Source organism: Cupressus sempervirens, chromosome 5 (genome assembly GCF_028749045.1).
Source record: "Cupressus sempervirens isolate cs-2001-9-10 chromosome 5, ASM2874904v1, whole genome shotgun sequence".
NCBI lineage: Eukaryota > Viridiplantae > Streptophyta > Pinopsida > Cupressales > Cupressaceae > Cupressus > Cupressus sempervirens.
Window position 1 is genome coordinate 377,727,302 of NC_143122.1, and position 22,263 is coordinate 377,749,564.

The following is a 22,263-nucleotide window of genomic DNA, read 5'->3' on the forward strand; positions in this document are numbered from 1 at the left end:
TCTCAAGAAGAAGTAAGGACAACCAATGCACGATGACGAAATCAAAACTGGGCGTATGGAGGCACTGGAGTGATTGTACAGCAATAGAAAAGGAGGCCATATGGTTAGGATTGATCAAGTAGTTCATATGTTGGAGTCGACCCAACTGTACAGTGGTAGCTGAGCCCGTATGGTAACTTGTTTGTCCATACGGTGGATGGAAGGGAGGTTGGATAGTGTAGTGAGTGAAATGGCTGAACAGTGTGTGGATGGACGGGACGTATGGTAATGTGGATGGTGTATGAGAATTTCTAAGGGCCATACTGGGTAATAAATGAGTTGTATGGTTGAGGGCTAGAGGGATGTATGTTCCATTGGACTTGTTTCAAGGTGATGTTGCAGTTACTCGTGATGACAAAAAAATATCTAACACGTTACGAGTTTGCCACAATGCGCAAGGATACACGAACTATATCGATTCCTAAAAACAATAATATTTGCAGATGAAAAAGGGTGCTCCAATTTGCCAGATTCGAGTAAGAAATACATAACGGAATAGGGTGAGGGTTGAATCCCACTGAAACTGCAATAGGCCAAATAGGGAAGGTCTTTCACTTCTTAAATGGCAAACAATACTGAACTCCAACAAGAATTCATAGTACAAAGAAAATAATCCAAAACGCATACCAAAATAACTCAACCTCACGGCCATAAATACCCCATCGAGGGAGAAACCAAATGCTGACAAGAGGCAAGACAAACACCTACAGAAACAATTAAAATAAAATGGGTCCGAGATAAGCTAAATCAATCGGCTCACAAGCAAAGGTTTGCTAATTGATTTATGCTATGATACGAACATAACAATTATTATGACCTATTTGCACAAGTTTAATTTGTCCTTGAGAGAACCAAGCATACAAATCATACCAATATACTAAAAGTTCTCTGACCAATTCTGAATACCTTTGATACCCAAATTGATATAAATAAGAGGGTTGTGACTCATAGGAATCATCAAATAACCTCAGTTGTTTGAGCCAGTATGATAGGTGAAACCAATCATGAAAATATTTAATTGTATTCCATTACACAGTGGAAAGAATAACACTTACATATAGGTATTTTTACAATATTATATTACAATTGATGATTCCCCCTCTATCCAATGTGTGGTCTCGCTTTATAGACACTAGGGATATCAACAAGTTGGTCACCAAAAAGCATGATTGTTCAACTAATCTATTAGTTACCTGCATAGAGTAATTAATTTCCCCAGGAATGAGAGATTAATCATTCTTTTAATGTACAATCATAAAATTAAACAAAATCATTTGAACATATGGCCAACAAAGCTCTTTCATATAGTTTCCTCTCTCCCTGCAATGAATTCACATGTAGTGTCCACTATCTGCAATCTCACATTCTTTAATTTGCACTCTAAATTTATGGCCTTTAGCCTTCCACTTAACCAAGAAACCTCTTTTTTCAAAAAGTTATGATATATTATTAGTAGCATCATATTTCCATATAAAGAATCTCCATGATTATTATGCTTTAAATACTCTAAGAAATGTTTCTTTTTATGTCTTCTCAATTCTTAATTTAATGGATTATTGATGGAACATATTTATTTCTTTGAATTGTTTGATAAAACAATGTTTTTAGTTCCAAGTTTCTAAAGTGGTTTTTCTTTTTCCTTTATTCTTCAGTTAAGTTGATACATTCACAAATTCAATTATGTTATTTGTTTTCATTTTGCTCAAGGTTTACAATATATGACAGTTTTAATTTACCTATCATTTCATATACTAATTTAATATGTGCAATTGCAGACTAGGAAAAAAAGTTCGCTTTGTATTACCTTTGGCACCAACTGTCAGTTTGAGCAAGCTTGAACACTATGCAGACCCAAAGAAGAACAAGGTTATTTCAAGGTTTGAGTGGCGAAGTGGGCATTTAGTGACCCAAACTCCAAATAAACAGTCTGGCCTGATTGGAAATTTAGTGTCAAAGAGTGGCTTAAACATTGAGATTTGGCAAGTCTTCCCAGCTTACAATATTTTTAAAGAATGCACATTATGCATCACAACTGTGAGTTAAATCTCCTTACTTATAAATACTACACTTGTTCTAGCCTAGAATACCTTCTTTAAAAAGTTTCTCACAATAATTTTCAAACTACAGTACTTTCCAACCTATTCTATATTAATCTCTACATTGTATTTCGTGGAAGATTAAGCCCACTATTTAGACACTTCAATATAAATGTATACACATGTCAATACATGCATAGATCTCTTAAATTTGTGTAGATTTAACCTCTTTGTGCTAAGGATAAATACAAATCAGCAATTAACATGAAGACTATGTCATGTCCCCAAATTTTGATGTAATGATTAAATTAAATTAATTAGTTAATTGGTTTCAGAATTTAAATAATATAATAAAAGGACCTTTAGTTAGTTACTTTATTTAATTAATATTGGGCCCAAGTTAATAGTATTTGTATTTGTGGTTCCGATTGATTTAGTATATCTTGGACATACTTTTATTTAATTGTTTCGTAGGTGTAGCCGTTGACTATCTTTGTAAACCCTCGAAAAGTTCCTCCCCAAGGTATTTAAGCATGACATGTAAGTAGTAGTTGGTATGCAATTTAGATTATTTTCTTTGTACTGTGAATTCCTATTGGGGTTCACTATTATTCGTCATTTCAGAAGTGAAAGATCTTCCCTACTTGGCTATTTTGCTTTTGGTGGGATTCAACCCTCACCCTATTCCATTACTATATTTCTTGGCTCGGATCTAGCAAATCGGAGCATCATTATTGTTTACAAGTCATATTATTTCTGGTATATATATTGTGTTTGGACTACATTAATATCTACTATTGTTCTGTGTATTTGCAAGATGGAATTTGGTCTTTCTCTGGCATCTCGGCTCCAATCCATTATTGTACAACCACTTCTCAATCATCGTATGGCCTCGCAGTCCTTACCACATAGCCACCTCTCAATCACCATACGGCCCCCATTCATCACCATATGAACATCTCATCCTGACCATACGGCCTCCCAGACCTTCACCCTAAAGTTTCCTGTATACCGTATGGTCAACATACCAAGCATATCGTATAGTCTCTTGCAAGCCATATGACGTTTCATCTCCCATTTGTGTGCAGCATACGTCCTACCTAGGTTGCTCTGTACGGACTCTGGGACTGGCACAACATTGTCTAGAAGCAGAATTTGACAATCACCAGGCTCATTTATGAGCAATCCAATGCTTAGAGGTGAATAGGATAACAAAACATTATACCTAAAGAACTGGCTACTCGAAGCACTAAGGGAGAACTACCTGAATCACTGGCTACCCAAAGCATTGAGGAAGACTACTGAAGCATTGAAAAGGACTACTCGAAGCATTGAGGAAGACTACTTGAAGCATAAAGACAGAGTACCTAAAGCATTGAGGGAGAACTACCTGAAGCATTGGCTACTCGAAACACTGAGGGATACTACCTGAAGCACATAACTAGACTTCTTGAAGCACAAACATTCTAATAGCCTATCATTCGGTCCCCGAAATTCATACCGTATAGACATTGCGTTCATCATATGGATGTTGTGTAGGCTTTCCATTGTACAACAATGAATGTAACGGGTTGAGGTTTGATTGGCGATACTAAAAATATAGGGACTTCATAAGGCAACTCTAGAATTGAACATTATAGTGCTATCAGGGCTCAAGATCTTACTAGCTTGCTGGGATGATTGAGAGATTTTGGTATTTGGATCACACTATGGCACTGAACAACAATGGAGAGTGGTGGTTGAAGGGACTACAAAAGATTGGCAAAGAGCTTAATGAGGGTGTTGATCTTCCATTAGATATCTATTGGAAGTATGTTTGTGTAAGGTAAACCAATTACCTTCGAGATTTATATAGAGAATCCTCTCGCCGATTAAGGGTGCCTTAAGTCAACCTAGGCTTTTGAAACACCATGACAAGGGAAAAAGGTTGACAATTGTAGCATGTCTTAGTGAGGTCTTGAGAATTTCCGCTCCTAAAGCACCATATGATGATAACACCATGATAGAGATATTGCATTTGATAGTAGACAGCTTTCAGAGTCTTGATGACTTCAGTAGTGATCCTTTTGATAGGGGATCTACAATATTGGAGAATTGTGCAAATGTCAAAGTAAGTAACCTCCTCGTAGATCTTGAATTGCAAAATTTGGTCTATGATATGTTTCATCACTTCTTGGTCACCATCAAGGAAGATCATGATACTAAGATTTTAGTTGCTATAAAGTCTTATGATTTCGTGCATTAAAGAGATGGATGAAATATCCCAACTCATCACATCTATGTTATGGGTTGTTAGTAATCTAGAATTTATCTCCTCTATAGCACCATATAGATTGGTCAGTAATGTTTTCAAGCATTGTGAAGAAAAACTGATATCTCATTTGCACAAGTGGGAGAAAATGGATGACAATGATAAGGGTGATGCATTACGTGAGGAGAATGAAGGCATGATTACAAGGCTACTCCAGGAGGATTTGTGAAATCTTTCTACTACACCAACATGGGGAGAACACCTAAAAAATGAAGATCTTACTTGCATGGATCTTGTGAAGACATAGATAGATCAAGTTGTGCCAATCACTAAATTTGTGCCTGAGGTTGTGCCCATCGTGGAGGCATTATCTGTCGTGGAGATTCAATTAGCTACCGTGTCCATCATGAAAGCTGTGTCTTTTGTTGAGGCTAACTCTAACATCAAGGCTTTGTGGGTCCTCAAGGTTGTGTTCGTCACCGAGGTCATGTTTGTTGCCGAGGCTGTGTGTTTGTCACCAAAGCTATGTCCATCATCGTGGTCATATCCATCGCTAAGGTTGTATGTTTGTCACTGTGGTTGTATCTGTCACCATAGTTGCATTTGTTGTCATCACTTTCACCTTGCTCGTCGCTGTTTCTATCACTGTAGTTGTGTTTGTTGTCATCACCGTCACCTTGCTCATCGCTATGTCTGTCATTGTAGTTGTGTCTGCTTTTGTCATCGTCACTGTGCCCGTCACTGTGTCTGTCACCATAGTTGTTTGTTTTTGTCACCATTACCATGCCTATTGCTGTGTCTATCACCATCATTATGTCTGTTGTCGTCACCATTGCCATGTCCGTCATCGTCATTATGTCCATTGTCGAGTCCATCGTCACATCAGTCACCGTCGTCATAGCCATGTCTGTTATCTTCATTTTGTTCGTTGTCATCACTGTCGTTGTGTCCGTTGCCAAGTCCATCATCATGTCTATAACTGTTGTTGTGTATGTCAACGTTTTTGTATGTCACTGACGTTGAGTTTGTGTCCGTCGTCGAGTTTGTATCCGTTGTCGTAGTTGTGCCCATTGATATCATTGTGGCTGTGTTTGTCATTGTGGTTGTGTCTGTCATAGTAGCTAAATTTGTCACCATTGAAACATTGTTCGTTGTCAAGGCTCTATCCATCATTGAGGCTTCAGCAAGGGTTCTATGTAGCACTAAGGTTTTATCTGTAGCTAAAATTTTGTTTGTTGCCGAGGTACTCTTTGTTGAGGATTTCTCTGCCAAGGCTCCCTTCATCGACGTACTCATGGTCGGTTTTCCCTTTGCTGAGTTATTCTCCATCGAGGTTCCCTTCACTATGGTACTCTTTGCTGAGGCTCCCATCATTGTGGCACCCTTCGTTGAAGCTCTTGTCGTCAAGGTACTCACGGCCAAGCCCCCTTCGTTGACATTCTCACCACTGAAGCTCTCTTTGTCAAGGTTCCGTGCGTCAGGAATATAATAGTGGTCGTTGTGATTGTGTCAATGGCTATGTTTGTACTAACGTTGGCGTCTGTGTGCATGACCATACCCAAAGAGATTTTTGAACATAATGACATGAAAGATTTCATCAATTTGTGTCATTGGGATCCTGCTGAACGCTATGACAATGTTTATATCAGAGTGGTGCAGCAAACGTTTGATGGCAATGTGGTACTACGGAGGATTGATATCATTTCACTCGTCTCATGTGCGCATTTGATTTGGGAACCTGGAGCTATTGGCATTTCATCTGATGACGGATTGTTTGAGGGCAAGCAATCTTTGGGCAGCGAGGATTTGTCATGTCCCCAAATTATAATGTAATGATTTAATGAAATTAATTAATTAATTGGTCCCAAAATTTAAATAATATAATAAAAGGACCTTTAATTAGTTACTTTAATTAATTAATATGGGGCCCAAGTTAATAATATATGTATTTGTGGTTCCGATTGGTTTAGTATATCTCAGACCAATTTTTATTTAATTGTTCCATAGGTGTAGCTATTGGCTATCTTTGTAAACCCTTGGGAAGTTCCTCCAAAGGGTATTTAAGCACGACATGTAGGTAGTAGTTGGTATGGAATTCGGATTATTTTCTTTGTATTGTGAATTACTGTTGGGGTTCAGTATCGTTCGCCATTTCGGAAGTGAAAGATCTTCCCTACTTGGCTATTTCAGTTTTGGTGGGATTCAACCCTCACCCTATTGCGTCATTCTATTTCTTGGCTTGAATCTGGCAAATTGGAGCATCATTATTGTTTACAAGTCATATTATTTCTGGTATATATATTGTGTTTGGACTACATTAATATCTACTATTGTTTTGTGTATTGGCAAGAGGGAATTTAGTCTTTCTCTGCAATCTCATCTCCAATCCATTACTGTACGACCACTTCTCAATCACTGTACGACCTCACAGTCCTTACCATACAACCACCTCCCCAATCACCGTATGACCCCCATTCATCACCATATGGACATCTCACCCCAATCATACGGCCTCCTAGACCTTCACCCTACGGTTTCCTGTATACCATACGGTCAACATACCAAGCATACCATACGGTCTCTTGCAAGCTGGACAACCTTTCACTTCCCATTTGTGTGCATTGTATGGCCTACCTAGGCTGCTTTGTATGGACTCTGGGACTAGCACAACATTGTCTAGAAGTAGAATTCGGTAATCACCAGACTCATTTATAGACAATCCAATGCTTGGAGGTGAATTGGACAACCGAACATTATACCTGAAGCACTGGCTACTCAAAGCATTGAGGAAGACTATCGAAGCATTGAGGAAGACTACTTGAAGCATAAAGAAACACTACCCGAAGCACTGAGGGAGAACTACTTGAAGCATTGGCTACTCGAAGCATTGAGGAAGACTACCAAAGCATTGAAAAGGAGTACTAGAAGCATTGAAGAAGATTACTTGAAGAATAAAGACAGAGTACCTGAAGCCTGAGGGTGAACTACTGGCATCACTGGCTACCCGAAATATTGAGGGATACTACCTAGAACACACGATCAGACTTCCTGAAGCACAAACATTCTAATAGCCTATTGTTTGGTCCCCAAAATCCGTACCGTATAGACATTGTATTCATTGTATGGATGTTGTGTAGGCTTTCCATTGTACGACAATGAGTGTAACGGGTTGAAGTTTGATTGGCTATACAAAAAATACAAGGATTTCATAAGGCAACTCTAGAATGGAACATTACAGACTACCAATGAGTTCATTACATTTGGGTGCTAAATTTTGTCCACATGGCATTCAAACATTGTATTGATATGGTATGTTGTAAATGTCAAACAAAAAGTTGTACATAGGAAAAAAATCATCTTTTAGAGACAATTGCACAAAAGATATATGATAAATTAATAGTGGTTTATATTGAAAGGACCTCTACCTGCCTTATACTTTGTTTAGACATTCTTTTGTTCTAACATGCCTTTATATTTATGAATTATGTCCCTTTTTGGTCCATTCCTTCATTCTTGGAATCCTCCAACTTTCTTGGAGATTACCAACATTATGTGGAAGGTGATCTACAGGTGGTAGAAAGCTTGTGGATGCCACATTATTATAATGGTATCATCTATGTGCAAATTTGACATTCTAGTAGCACTCCATACTTCTTGAAAAAGGGTGAGACTTTGAGAAAATAGAAACTTCCACATAGATTTGTTTCCTATGCACTCAAAAGTATTGATGGTGGGTCAAAGTTCTTATTTTGGGCTATATTATTATTTTCCATAACTCTGGCAATCTTTTGCAAAATGATTAAGTTATTAGTTAATTAAATGAAGTTGTTTGAGCTCAAAAAACTTGACTAATTATTAAATAAGCCAACTTTGTGGGAAAAAATAAAATGCATATTTTTAATTGAGTAACGACAAAGACGTATAAGGAGGTGAATGAGGACAAAAAGGCATTTGTAACATTTGTTTTGCGAACCCCAATTTGGTGAGATTGAACTTGGTTCATTCTTTAGCCAAAGGAGGAAAATCCTTATAGCAATTAAATTCATGGAGAAAAACCCACCTAGCTGGTTGAGTTGATTCATATAGTATTCTTTGGTGTGCTGAATGTTAGAAGATTTGTTGAGATTTGAGAAGACTATCTAAAATATCATTTCCAGATTTCTTTTATTAAATTTGATTTATGGTGGAATTACAAGTTTGAGATTTATCAAAAACCATATGCAAGAAAGTATAAATCGATTTTCAGAATAAGATATGTTTTGAATGAATCAATCAATTTTATTATTTCTAGAACATTGATCAAGCCGTATTCATGGAGTAATTTCAAAATATATTCTTTTATTTTATTGGCATGAAAGACCAGTTGCACTATTTTATAGTAATATTAGTAGGTCCTGTAGCTGGCTGTAACAAATTACCTCCTATAGCTACCACACTTGATCAAAGAAAGTGACATGAGCATTAAAAGAAGAAATCAACTTAATTTTTGAAGATTATTGTTTTTTGTAGCTACAACCATGCCTTTTGTAGGAGGTAAAAACGGCTTTAGAAGATGGTTGTAGCAGTTTTTAAAGGGAAATATTAGACCATATGGTTCATCATGGGCAGTCTATGGAGTATTTTCTAATCTTTATTAGATATTAACTAAGTTACCGATTCAGATGTGGATTCCGAAATGGATTTCAGAAGTGGATACAGGATGTAGGGATTTTATTTTATTTTGGATGCAAATGCGAGAGGAAATGTGTGTGTGTGTGTGTGTATGCTGCGAGGAGGATAAATCAAGCCATTAATAGATCTTGTTTTTCTCACTTTTGATGTTGTCCATACCATCAATGGCAAGATAGTCCAAACAACAGGAGGTCAGGCAAAGAATGGACAATAGAGTGGGATGCATACATGCAATCTGGGCAGAGGCTTGTGTTAACCAATGGGTGGCCTAGGTTTTTTATTACAATGTGAAGGATGTGGTAGAAGTGCGTTATGAAAATTATGGAAAGACCTCTTGTCATAGACATTAAATAGATACATCCAATGAGGTTGTAGGTTTTGATTAATAAATAAGTGCGAGTTTCAACTTGAACAGTATATCCATTTTATCAAGTGCATCATCATGTCTAGTTGCTGTTGGGCCTCGTGAATGCTCCCGGATGCGTTTGGAAGCCAGTGTCTTTGGCTTCCAGATGCATCTAGGAGCTTGCGGTTGGCTTCTGGCTAGCATTTGCAAGGCTTCACTGGCTTCCAGATGCATTCGGGAGCTTGCAGTTGGCTTTCAGCTAGCATCCACAAGGCTTCTGGATGCATCTGGCATCTGTCTGCATCAGATGGGGAAGCCTAGCCTCTAGGAGACGAATCGGTATCCTAGGATTTTAATATTGCTTGGGAAGTTTTCATTGAATTCTAGTTAGCCACTGTGAGGGTTGTATTGAGAACATGGTTATATTAGGGGGAGTGAATCAGTATAATGCCAATTTTTTACTCTTTCAACTTAATAATAAAAGAAGATAACTTAATTTCAAAGTATTTTCATTGTATATTAACATTCAGATGCAATCTAGCTATCATGAACACATATAGAAGACATGATATATGTGGAACCCTTATGGGAGAAAACAACATCAAGTTAGTGCCTTTATATAAATACCTTTTACAAAATTCATAGGTACCGACCCCCCCATCTATTTGTGAGAACCTTTCCCCTTAGAGGCCCTAACCCCTCATTCTATTCATGAGCACCAACTCACTGGAGGCACAAAGCCTTTGTTCAACTTTCAAGGTTATCGATGTTGCTTCTACAATGGATGATGGATAACTTTTCTCCACAAACTCTCTTGAAACTGCTACGATGGTGACACTAAATTTGCCATAAAACTTATTTTAAGTCTTCTTATGTAACTCATATACAACCTTCTCTTGATGCTTTCTTCAAAATGCTTCATAAATCTGGAATAGTCTTCTATGTTCCTCATAATACTGTCCACACAACCCTTACAAATATGTATTACTTTTCATCAATGATCTTGGTGCACATGCTTGGTAGTCTGTTTAAACACAAATCTCCACTTTTATTTTCATTTCCAATCTCTATTTATAAATCTCTTAAGAGTCATACTCCTTGGCATAAATACATCTTGGAAGAAACTTGTCATCCCATTTACTAATCACCGCCTTTCTGCCTAAAAATTATTGTTTGTACACAGTAACAAAATTATATCCCTTCACCAATTTGCTGCCTATAAGGAGTTTATCATGTTAAGAATGAAATCATAGTTTTGAAACAAATCGCATCTTCTGATTAAGGAAAATCTCATCTTCTCATTAATCAAGACCCTACCTTAATGTTTGTTAATATAAACATGTTAGAATTGTGATTAGATTCTTCTCTATTTATAATTCAATCTAATTCACTGAATTATATGATGAAAATTATGCAATGATTCTATATAGATATTTATATCACTTGATAAACAACTTGTGTGTGTGTGTGTGTGTGTGTGTGTGTGTCTGTATATAGATATATACATTTATATAAATATATACAATATATATTGTGCCAACTTATGACATGTTGGCTGTTTGTGTAATATCACAGATCAGCAGATAAAAACTCCCATAGAACACTGTTGTAATCAATGTGTTCGTCAGTGTTTTATTTTAGCCCTCCCGACTGCATATATATGTGGAGACACACCTAGGAATAGACTTGCCTCCTACGTGGGAGACATGTCTATTCATAGGCGTGCCCCCCTTTCAAAACACGACTTTAGCACGTGACAGAAAGTGTCACTGAATATATTTAATGACCAATACAAGATTGTTATTAATGATCAGTAACCAAGTTGATAACTTATGATGTTTAATATAAATTATAAAATGGATATATATATATATATATATATATATATATATATATATATATATATATATATATATATATATATATATGCACACACACATTATTTCCATAGTTATAAACTTCTTCAATCAGTCATGCACAAGAATGAATATTAAATTTGATTTATTTATTTGTTTGACTGAAGCTACAGATTTATAACACTCCCTCTTAGCTAGGGAGGACAAATAAATATGCCATTCTTAATTTGTTAAACTTAGAAAATATGGCATGTCCGTGGATATCTTCTACAAGGTGTCTACTATAATGTATGGCATATCCATAGATATCTTACTACAAGATATCCACCATAGTGTTTGGCATATCCATATATGTCTTATTACAAGTTATCCACCATTATCTAATGACTCAAAATGTCCATACGGTATGTGCACATGTATCGCCCACATGATACTTACCATAGGAACATTATAGTTCATGGCCTGTCCATGGATTTTAAGTCCACCATGACATATCTATACAATATAACTCATAGATATCCATAGAATGATATCTTTATATTGATTTACAAGATATGATTTATCATGATATGCTTAGATATCAACCACATGATATCCATCATGATAAGAGATACAAGTTATTGTAAGATCGTCATCTTGCAATAGCTTATTGAAATACAAGAGATAATCATTAGAATTCATCAGTTTTGTATGATGTACATAGGGCTCAAGTATTTATTAAATAATAATATTAAAATATAGCCCCATTAGTACAATAATCAATTGTACTGAGACTCATTCTCAGTAATTACAACCATACCAAGTTTACCTCAGAAGTGTTCTACTTTTATTCTTGCAAGAGGTTTGGTGAGGATGTCTTCTATTTGGTTATCTATATTGATGTATTTCAACTCAACTACATTTTTATCAACCATGTCTTGGATGTAGTGATATGACATTTCAATGTGTTTTGATCTATAATGAAGCACTGGATTGAAGGAGAGTTTGATACAACTTTGATTGTCACAATGGATAATGGTAGGTTCTAGGTGTTTTACAAATAACCCAACTAGGAGCTTTCTCAACCACACTGCTTCTTGTGTTCCCATGGAGGCTGCAATGTAATTTGCTTCATTAGAGCTTTGAGCAATTGATGATTGTTTTCTACTGCACCATGATATGATCATAGGCTGAAGCAAACACCTGAAGTGCTTTTTTGATCTATTGAGCTTCCTGCCCAATCAGAATCAGTGTACCAATGTAGATTGAGATCTACATCTCTATATTTTAAATTTAAACCATACCCAATAGTGCCATAGAGACACCTTAGGATGTGTTTGGTTGTTGTTAGATGTACTTGCTTTGGTTCATGCATGAATCGACTAAGTGCATTCACTGCACAACAGATATTAGGTCCGGTGTTCACTAAATACATCATGGAACCAATGATCTGACAGCATACAGTTGAATCGACACTTTCGGATTTTGCAGTTGCCTCTTTTAACTTATGTAGATTTGTTAACATAAGATTCAGCATAAGCTTGCAGTCCATCATTCCAAATCTTTTTAGGATGTCAATTGTATACATTCCTTAGTTTAAAATGATTTCATTTGTGTTTTGCCATACTTCTAAACCTAGAAGTGAAGTAATTCCGAATCTTTCATATAAAATTCGGATGCAAGATCTTGTTTACATTTGGCTATGAGGTGATCTTCTCCTGTAATCAACAGATCATTAACATAGAGTACCAAGATAAACATATTTCCCTTTCATATTTTGAAGTATAAGTTTGGATCCGTGTCATTTTTGGAGAAACCAAGTTTAGATAGATGATGATCTATCTGCTCATACCAGGCCTGAGGAGCTTGCTTGAGACCTATAAGGCTTTCTTCAGTGTGCATACATGAGATTGTTTTTCATGCACTATGAATACTTCAGGCTTTTCTAGGTAGACTTCTATTACTCCATTCAAGAATGTAATCTTTATATCCATTTGATGTATTTTTTATCCTTTGGATGCAACAATGCAATTACTATACTAACAGAGGTATTTCTAGCAACAAGAGCAAATGTTTCTCATAGTCAATGCCTTCTTTTTGAGAGAATCCTCTTGCAACAAATCTAGCCTTGTATTTTTCTTTACTTCCATCTCTTGCATGTTTAATTTTAAGTAGCCATTTAGAAGATACAACTGACTTATCTTTGTGTCTTGGAATAGTGTCTCATGCATCATTTTTTAGAATGGAATTATATTCTTTAGTCATAGCATCCTTCTAAGTATGGTGTTGAAGAGCTTCTCCTACATTTGAAGGTTTTGAATTTGAAAGTTTACTCATTAGTTCAATGTAACTGGAGATATATTTGGCCGTTTTCTTTCTCTAAGGGATCTAGGTGGAGCTGCATATTTTTCAGATTCTTCAATCATCTTTATATCCCATAGAGTTCTTTTCTTAATTTCTCTATGTGCATGAGTTGAATCCATAGGTTCCAAGGAGATATGGTCTTATACTTGATTCTCCCTCTGAATTTCTAGAGATGAATCCCTTTGAGAGTCTTTATTATTTAATTCATTTTTGTCTTTGGATCATTTAATTGCAATATCTTCATCAAATATTACATATCTACTTAGCTCAATGTGTCTTTGTCCAGGATTGTATATTTGATAAGCTTTGGAGGTTTCACTATACCTAACAAGAATTCCTCTATTCCTGGATGTGTCTAATTTAGTTCTTTTCTCTTTAGGAATATGATGTAGATAGAGCATCCAAATATTTATAAGTGGCAAAAATTTGGTTTCTTTCCAAAGAATGCTTCGTCCAAAGTCTTGTTTTCAATGTGAACGTGACTACATCTATTCTGGATATAAAAAACACTAGAAGCTTCAGCCCAAAGATGGGTTTCTAAGTTTTGATCATGCGTCATTGCTTTTGTAGCTTCAACAATAGTGCTGTTTTTCCTTCCTGCAACTCTATTTTATTGCAGATTGTAAGGAATAGATAACAAAAGTTTTGAAAAATTTCTGAGGTGTATTTGCTCTCATTATCTTTTCTGAGAGTCTTGATTTTCTTTTCTGATGCATTTCCCTTTAATGCATTAAATTCTTTGAGTCTTAGAAGAATCTCTTCAGATTCTTTACATTTTAGAAAATATATACATGTTTTCTTAAGAGTAGTCATCTATAATGATAATGTAATATAAAAAACCTCCTAAGGAAAGTATAGACACAAGTCCACATAAATCATAATGAACAAGTTCAAGTACATTTTTAGATTTGCTCACTCTTGTGAAAGGTGTTTTTAGTGTTCTTCCCTTATGCACAACCTTTGCATTTCCCTTCATGTTCAGGTTTGAGCTTAGGTAACCCTATTACCATCTTGTCTAAATATGGTAATCCTAAAAAATGAAAGTGTCCTAGCTTCAATGTCAGATTTCATGTTCTTTAGTAGATTCATAAATCAATGCTGATGAGGGGGAGGCACATAGTTTGTAAAGACATTTGAGCCTTATTCCAATGGTATGAGCATTTTTAATATTTGGGCTCTTGGGCTAGGCTAGAACTTTTCCATCCAAAAAGGTGATTCTGTATCCTTTGTCCTCAAGTGCTGATTTTGACACTAGGTTCCTCTTGATTCTAGGTACATATAAAAATCTTGTGAGTTCAAGTGAAATGCCAGATTTGAGGTTGATAGTGCATGTCTCAATTCCCTTAATTGGGTTTGTATCGTCTCCAAATTTCTCCAATTGCCCTAAATTGGAGATAAATGTGCACAATTTAACTCCATTGTTATTCTGAAATATAACGAATTTAGTTGGATAAGATGGCTTTTGTCCTTCTGATTTTTTCACCCCAAGAGTTTTCATCCAGGTTGGATGAGAAGATGAACACAAGTGTTCAAGCTTCAGAAAAGGTTTTGATTATAATAATAATTGGATTTGTGCCTTATCTCAATTCACCCTCTTAAAAAATCATACTGAGCTCCTTAATTTGAATTTCTTGTTCCCTTCCAAAACTCCATCCAAAAGTATGTAATAACACTTTTAAATAAAATAATAATATTAAATTTGTATTTTTTAAAATTTAGTTATTGGCCCTACTTTAAAATATTTTTACGAATATTAATCATTTCCATAACTCTTTCTCTTATCCTACATGAAATGAAAAATAGGCTACCGGTTATGATTACTCTTGTTATGAAAATGAAACATAATAATCTACACTTTTTAGAATCACTTTCCTTTCAATCAATTGCAAATCTGGATTCACAAGTATCTTTACACTTTCTAATGTTGAATCTTTGGTCAGGAGACTCATTCAGTGCATAAAATATTCAATTATGCTCTTGTTGCTCAATTCCCTTTCTTCTAAGTGTCCTTTATAGGCAAGAAACATGAAATATATTGTGAATCCTTGTGCGTTTTGGCAACTTAAGCTCATAAACAACCTTCCCAATCCTTTGCATGATCTATATGGCCCATGCAAATGAGGCTCAAATTCTTTTGGTTCATTTCTGAGATAAGATTGTTGTTAATGTTATAATTCTATCGGATAAATTATATTATATATATGAGATATATAATATATGACAAATATTATATATGGAATAATTAATTTATATTAAGAGTGATATATATATATATATATATATATAATCATTATATTATGTTGAGGGTATATTACTTGTGTTATAACTATAACTAATGTAAGTTAATATGTTAAAGAGACATGTCTCTTCAAGAGACATGCCTCTTTATTTCTCTCATATATTCATTCATATAGTAACTTGGAAAACACATAAAATTCCACAAGTGCTATTACAAGTTCAAATCCTATTTCACTAACATGGTATCAGAGTAGATACATTCCTGAGCCTGTGCATTAGTTGACAACAAGAAAGGGTCAACAACCTGGTTGATTCATCTGTTCATTATTGTAATTGGTGCTTGATTTCATGGATATTACTGTATTGCATGTTTCACAACTATAAATCTTTGGCTTCATAACACTTAGTGATGCAAGGAAAGAGGGACAGATACTATTGACAGAGTGAAAATTCTTCAAACACTTTACCTCACAATTATCAAGCATTATTATGAGTTCGCAAGAAGCTTTACTAATAATGTCGTGATTGGATACATCTCTTCAATAATCATTGGAAGCACTGAATTTATTTTTAGTCTAAAGTGATAAGATACTCCTTGCAAAGACTTGAATGTTTCTAAGTTATTTCCCATCGAAGTTTATATTTTTCTCCAGGCTTGGCGATTAAATATTTGTTGGACTCGAAGTACAAACTAGGATAATGCACTTTGACGATATTCACACCTTAATATTGGCAAATACTCTAATTCCCTACGCAAAAGATTACAAGGTCATTTCTCTGAAAGTCAGTATCGACTTTCTTGAAGGATCAAAATAATTACTAAATTAGTCTACCAAGACGTTGATATTGGTGTTACCATGGAGTGGTAGATAATACTATATTGATGAGGATAAATCATTATCTTATTGTAAGGGATATTGAATCTATCCAAGAAGAAAAAAAAATCGCATTTGTGGAAGGAACATTATGATATGGAATTATAACCTACAGGATTAGAATTGAGGATCTACCAGATTGTAGGCTTGATTTAGATCACATATGCAATATGGGCTATGACAATCTTGATGTCTATCCACGTTGACACATCTAGTAATAGAAATGCCTTTGCATGTTCTTATTGTGGATGATAGTATCACAGATTGAAAGCCATCTTACCGAGTGATCATGGTTGATAGTGGAAGAAGAGCAGAGTTACGATCTTGGAGGAGTTATTCTCACAAGCATATCAATATTGATAGGGTTATCAATATTCATGTAGATTAAGTGAACTAACAAAATCCTTTTGTTGCATGCAGAATCAGATCAAGTCATGGTAGGATCTCTATTTCTCAGCGTCAGCTCCGCTTACGGGCCGCTGTGTGGAGATGGAAATAGTGATTTTGAATGTTGATAGCATAGTATATGATAAAGAAGCAATGATCCGTAGAGAATCTAATGTCATGTGAGTCTTCAAAGATCAGATCTCTTATTTGCATTCAAGAGATGGTAGCATGATCAGTGAGTGTTGTAAGTAGAAGACACATTGACCATACCAAGTTAGACATACAAGAAATGTTTGTGTTAATGTTCTCCAAACCCGTACAAATATCTAGTGATGATATTCACAAGTGTTGGAGTGTTCCCTTGTCTTCACTGTAGCCAAGTATGGGACTCGTAGGCTTATAGATATGGTTGCACTAAAGTCAGATTAAGTGAATTCATGTCACAGTGGTAGGACGATTTCTGACATGATAGAAATACAAATTTTGAAATACGAGACCTATTCCATTTTGAATAGTGTTTATCTTTTTCAATATGGGAAATGTCATTGGTGAAGATTGGAACCCGACTAGTGATATATATGTGTTTTTTTTAAAAGTTTGGCTTGCTTAAACAAAAGACATGTGCATACGACTATAGAGTTGCATCAAGGTGTGCATATTTTTGGTCAAACAAGTTTACTCTTGCATTTGGGTGCCATTGTCATGTTGGAAAGGAAACCGACGGATAGAGAGATATCGATATATTATTCCAGACCACAATGACCACTGTACAATAACCAGTACGATGGCGATGCAAAGTGCAAGGACCGCTTTTTTGAATTCTACCTTCATTCGATTGGAGATTACTCTAAGGAGATGCATAAATATTTTTGTGAAAGAGAGTGTATGTGATGTAAAATAGAATACTACAACAGTAAGGGATTATATGGCTAATTAAAGATGATTTGATTATGTGGTATTTGTAAAACCCATTAGGAAGAGCCAAACCATCTTATCAAACTATCAATATGACTAGTCTCTCATTCTACATACCACGACATTGACCCTTCTTGACACGTATAACACCTGTACTTATGAAGTCCTTGCATAGCCATTGGAGTTCGGACGTTGTACTGTGAATTGATAGAAGAGTGGGAATTTTCCATTGTGGGGGGGAATAGTAATCAATGTTCCATTCCCGCTTGAACCCTCTTTAGAAGGGAGATGTTCCATTCTCAAATAATCTAAGAAGGAAATTTCTGATTTGTTGCATATGAACCCTCATTGGAGCAATTGGTATTAATGATGCTTATGTGCAGATAAGTATTTATTCTTGAGTATTACATTTATCTTTTCTTTGTAGTCTCTCTCTTATTTGTACTTCTATATGTGATATAAAGAGTCATTTTCCTTAATCTCTTCCTTTGTCTTTGAGGATGTCCTTGCAAGAAATAAGATTGGAACATTAGGCATGCTATCAATATTGTACAAACTCAATCTTATGATAGTATCCCCAAAGAAGTTGTGATTTATTAATCAGCTGATGATTATGTTGAATAATGTGAGGCTCTTGAAGAAAATATCCTTGATGATTATGATTATGAGAAGGAATCTGATAGTTCATTAGAGCTAACCTTGGAGAAAGAGAGGGAGCAGAAAATAAAATTGCTTCAATCAAACTTTTGATGATATTGGTTCAGAAGGAGTAGACCTTGTTGATGGATTCAACACTAGTCAGAAACTATAACAGCTAAAGGACTATGATTCATGGGATAAAATCTCATGTATGTAGGCTAGAAATTTTTTTATGCTATCAAGATACCCATTGAACTAGGGAAGCATGACATGACTTGCTTCCAAGAGGTTAGAAGGATGATAACAGATTCAGAGGAAGTCTGACACTTCATTGGAGAGAACCTTGTGCTAAGAGGTCAGGGAATTTGATACCAAACTAAGAGGGAGAAACCTTATTCTCCGATATGTTTATGGCGTATGTTGTGACAACACCACATGACAGTATTCGTGGAGACTTCATGCGAACTTTTGATGTCATCCATGTATGAGCCCATCCCTTGTGTACATCATGAAGAAGTGATGACTTCTAAATGATTATCACTTGTATCAGGAGAAGTTGTTGTAAAGTGACGTCCTTACAATAACTTGTAGCATGATTCATTTTTGTGAAATTGTTTCATGTAAAGGCTTTATCTTATAAATCAACAACTAGGCGTTTGATATCATTAATTTGATTATCTACAAGTTGTTTGTATAGATACATTGAGTACTTGGTGGATATCATTTAGTTGATGTTATGATAGGCCATTACTCAGAGTATTTGGTGAATATCATTTGATTGATATTCTTATAGGCCAATGCTCATGTTACCAAATATGATATCAAATAGTAATTGGTGAATATCATATGTTGATATTCTGATAGGCCAATACTTACATGATATCATATTCTAAAAATCTTCTGATCAAAGATTTCCTATATGTATTATTTTTGAAATATTACCTATGGTGTAAAATCTATGTGTTTTATCCTTCTTCATTAAGAGGGAGTGTTAATGTTATAATTCTGTCGGATAAATTATATTATATATATGAGATATATAATATATGACAAATATTATATATGGAATAATTAACTTATATTAAGAGTGATATATATATATATATATATATATATATATATATAATCATTATATTATGTTGAGGGTATATTATGTCTCTTCAAGAGACATGCCTCTTTATTTCTCTCATATATTCATTCATATAATAACTTGGAAGACACATAAAATTCCACAAGTGCTATTACAAGTTCAAATCCTATTTCACTAACAATTGTCTACAAGGTTGCTACCTCAAAAAAACTAAATCTCTAACCTCAAAATTCTTCTCAATGTAGTGTTGATTCATATGCATATTTTGTTGATTCTATTCTCATTGGAATTTTTTCTAAATTAATTGCAAAATTTCTCACCTTTGCTTGACCAACTCCCTTTATCAGTTCATGTGTTGAGAGCTGTTGCGAACAATCAAAATCCATATTTTATTTTCTTACTTCATCTGCAATTTCATTTATCAGCTGTGAGCCCACACGGCTAGCTATATTGTTTGCCAATCCTTCAAGATGATCTCCTTTGTAAAAGTGCATAAAATCAATTTTCTCCAAAGATTTCTTGGGGTGTGTAGTTTGTTTAGTGAACGGAAGATCAACTTTTGACATTTGAGGGATGGTGGAGCATGTAACACATCATGCATTCCAACATTGCGCCTTTGAGGAGCTGAAGGTTGGCTATCATATTAGAGATATTTGATTTCATACTACTCCTTGATTTTGCCAACTATTGGAAGACTCAAGGGAGTGGAATTCAGAAGAGGCCAGAGAAGAGAATGAACCAAAATATCTCACTATTTGACAAGTCTGGGAAGAACAGTGATAATAAGCTTATTTGAAGACAAACTTTCAAGAGGAAGATGTGAGGATTATAAGGCTGAGAGAAAGACTTTTTGGAGAGACATATTTGATTACAGGAAATGGATTTCAAAGCATGATCCTCCTCAATCCATTGACTAACCTTGATTAGGGTTTGGCGATCATGTTGTTGTAGGATACCTAATGATTTGTCAAACTGGTTGGGAAGAGACCAATTTGACTTTGAATCCAAAAACTATTGTCTTTGAATCTGCTATTTCTATAGCATCTTCATTTGGCAAACTTTTGTCTTCTAAAGAGGGGAAAAGTCCCTTTTAATTCTCAATACTAACAATATTGGATGACATTTCAATCTTCAAGAAAAGGTCCCTGTGATCTGGGGAAATTGGCATTGCAATCATTTGAAGTAATACCCAAGTCAGCTAATTTTGTATCCTCACAGTCCTTTTGTACTACTTCCTGCATGTTTGGACATTCTTCATTAGAATGCCCTGATAAAATACAAACTTTATTTGGTCTACCAAAGAGTAATGCTTGTTTTGGTATTCTGTTTTTGGATTGCCTTTTTAGATATTCAAGAAAGCCCTTCGTACATAGCTTGACTAGAAGATTTGGATTGCTAAAGAAAATTAGTTCATGTTTAAGAAAATTAATGTATGAAGTTGGATGGAAAAGGGAATGAGATTTATCATAGATAGGATAGGGTAATTTTGGGATTAAGTGCTTAGTGTACAAGCTTGATCCTTGAAGGAACTAGGACTTGATCTTGTAAATTGCATTCTTTGCTCTTTGGAAGAAAATACTGCTACATAAAAACCGTTCGCCTGATCCATACAGAAAACATCATTCACCCCAACCCAATGATCACCTACTTTTCAAATAAAAGCTCTGTTTTGGAACGAAGCTCCAGAACTTATAACAAAGATCTTTTATTTTGAAGTCTAGAGATTCTTTAGAAAATGTTACTATAACCTCATAGTTGGAGTGCTCTTTGCCAATATTTGCTTGCCTTTGTGGGGCAACTTTATTCAAGCTATTCAGTTTTTGCTTGTCTGTTTTGGGACTGTTTTTCTCTTTCAGCCTTCTTCAGTTATTGTGACCAACGGTGTCTTGCGCTTTATCTTCAAGAGGCCACTCTACTCTGTGATAGTACTTTACAATCTCTACTTCCTCACCAGCATATCTCTGATCAGCTTATTACTACCTTTTTCACATCCTTATCTCCTTTACGTGGTGTGAAAGGCCGTCTAATGTTACCAGTTCCACTAGCCATTCCAGATCTGTTAGGCCTCGTAGAGGTTTTTTTACGTTAGCGACACTCTTCCACGAGTTCACAGAGACAGTCTAGGGCTCCTCTCTACTCACAATCTTATCCTTCTGTGACTGATTTCTTTGTACCTAGGACTCTTAGTCCTTTCATTGGCCTTTCTCCTCTTCTTGTTTCATGTTCTTGTTGTTCGCTTTTCTTGGACACCATTTGGTGCTCCTACTGCTGTTAGTCATCTAGTTAAATACTCTCAGTCCCATAGACCTTTTGTGGTCTTTTGTTGGGCATTGATAATTTTATTGTATCTTATCTTATCAGAGGCATGAGAGGTTTTGGCACTGATTCCCATTTGTTGGTTGTCCTTTTGAATTTTTTTTTGAGAAAGTTTTTTTGATCTAGAGTCTTTGAACTGGTTTCTCTTGTTCCTTGCATTCAAGGGTGGTCTCTAACAAACAAGATCTTTCCTTTTCCTATTTGAATTGAATGGAGTGCGTTGAGGTGACAGTTAAAATTGAATGAAAGACCTTTCAGCTG

The 22,263-nt window shown here is 35.4% G+C and overlaps 1 protein-coding gene across 3 annotated transcripts in view; it reads left to right on the forward strand.

Annotated features, from left to right (window-relative positions):
- The window catches only part of LOC149556342 (uncharacterized), a 266,842-nt gene that overhangs the window by 215,460 nt on the left and 29,119 nt on the right, over positions 1-22,263 (forward strand). For all 3 annotated transcript variants that reach the window (XM_089830610.1, XM_089830611.1, XM_089830609.1), the window contains one exon: positions 1,815-2,073. In XM_089830610.1, the coding sequence (XP_089686736.1) occupies positions 1,815-2,073 (259 nt within the window). The remainder of the gene's footprint in view (positions 1-1,814; positions 2,074-22,263) is intronic.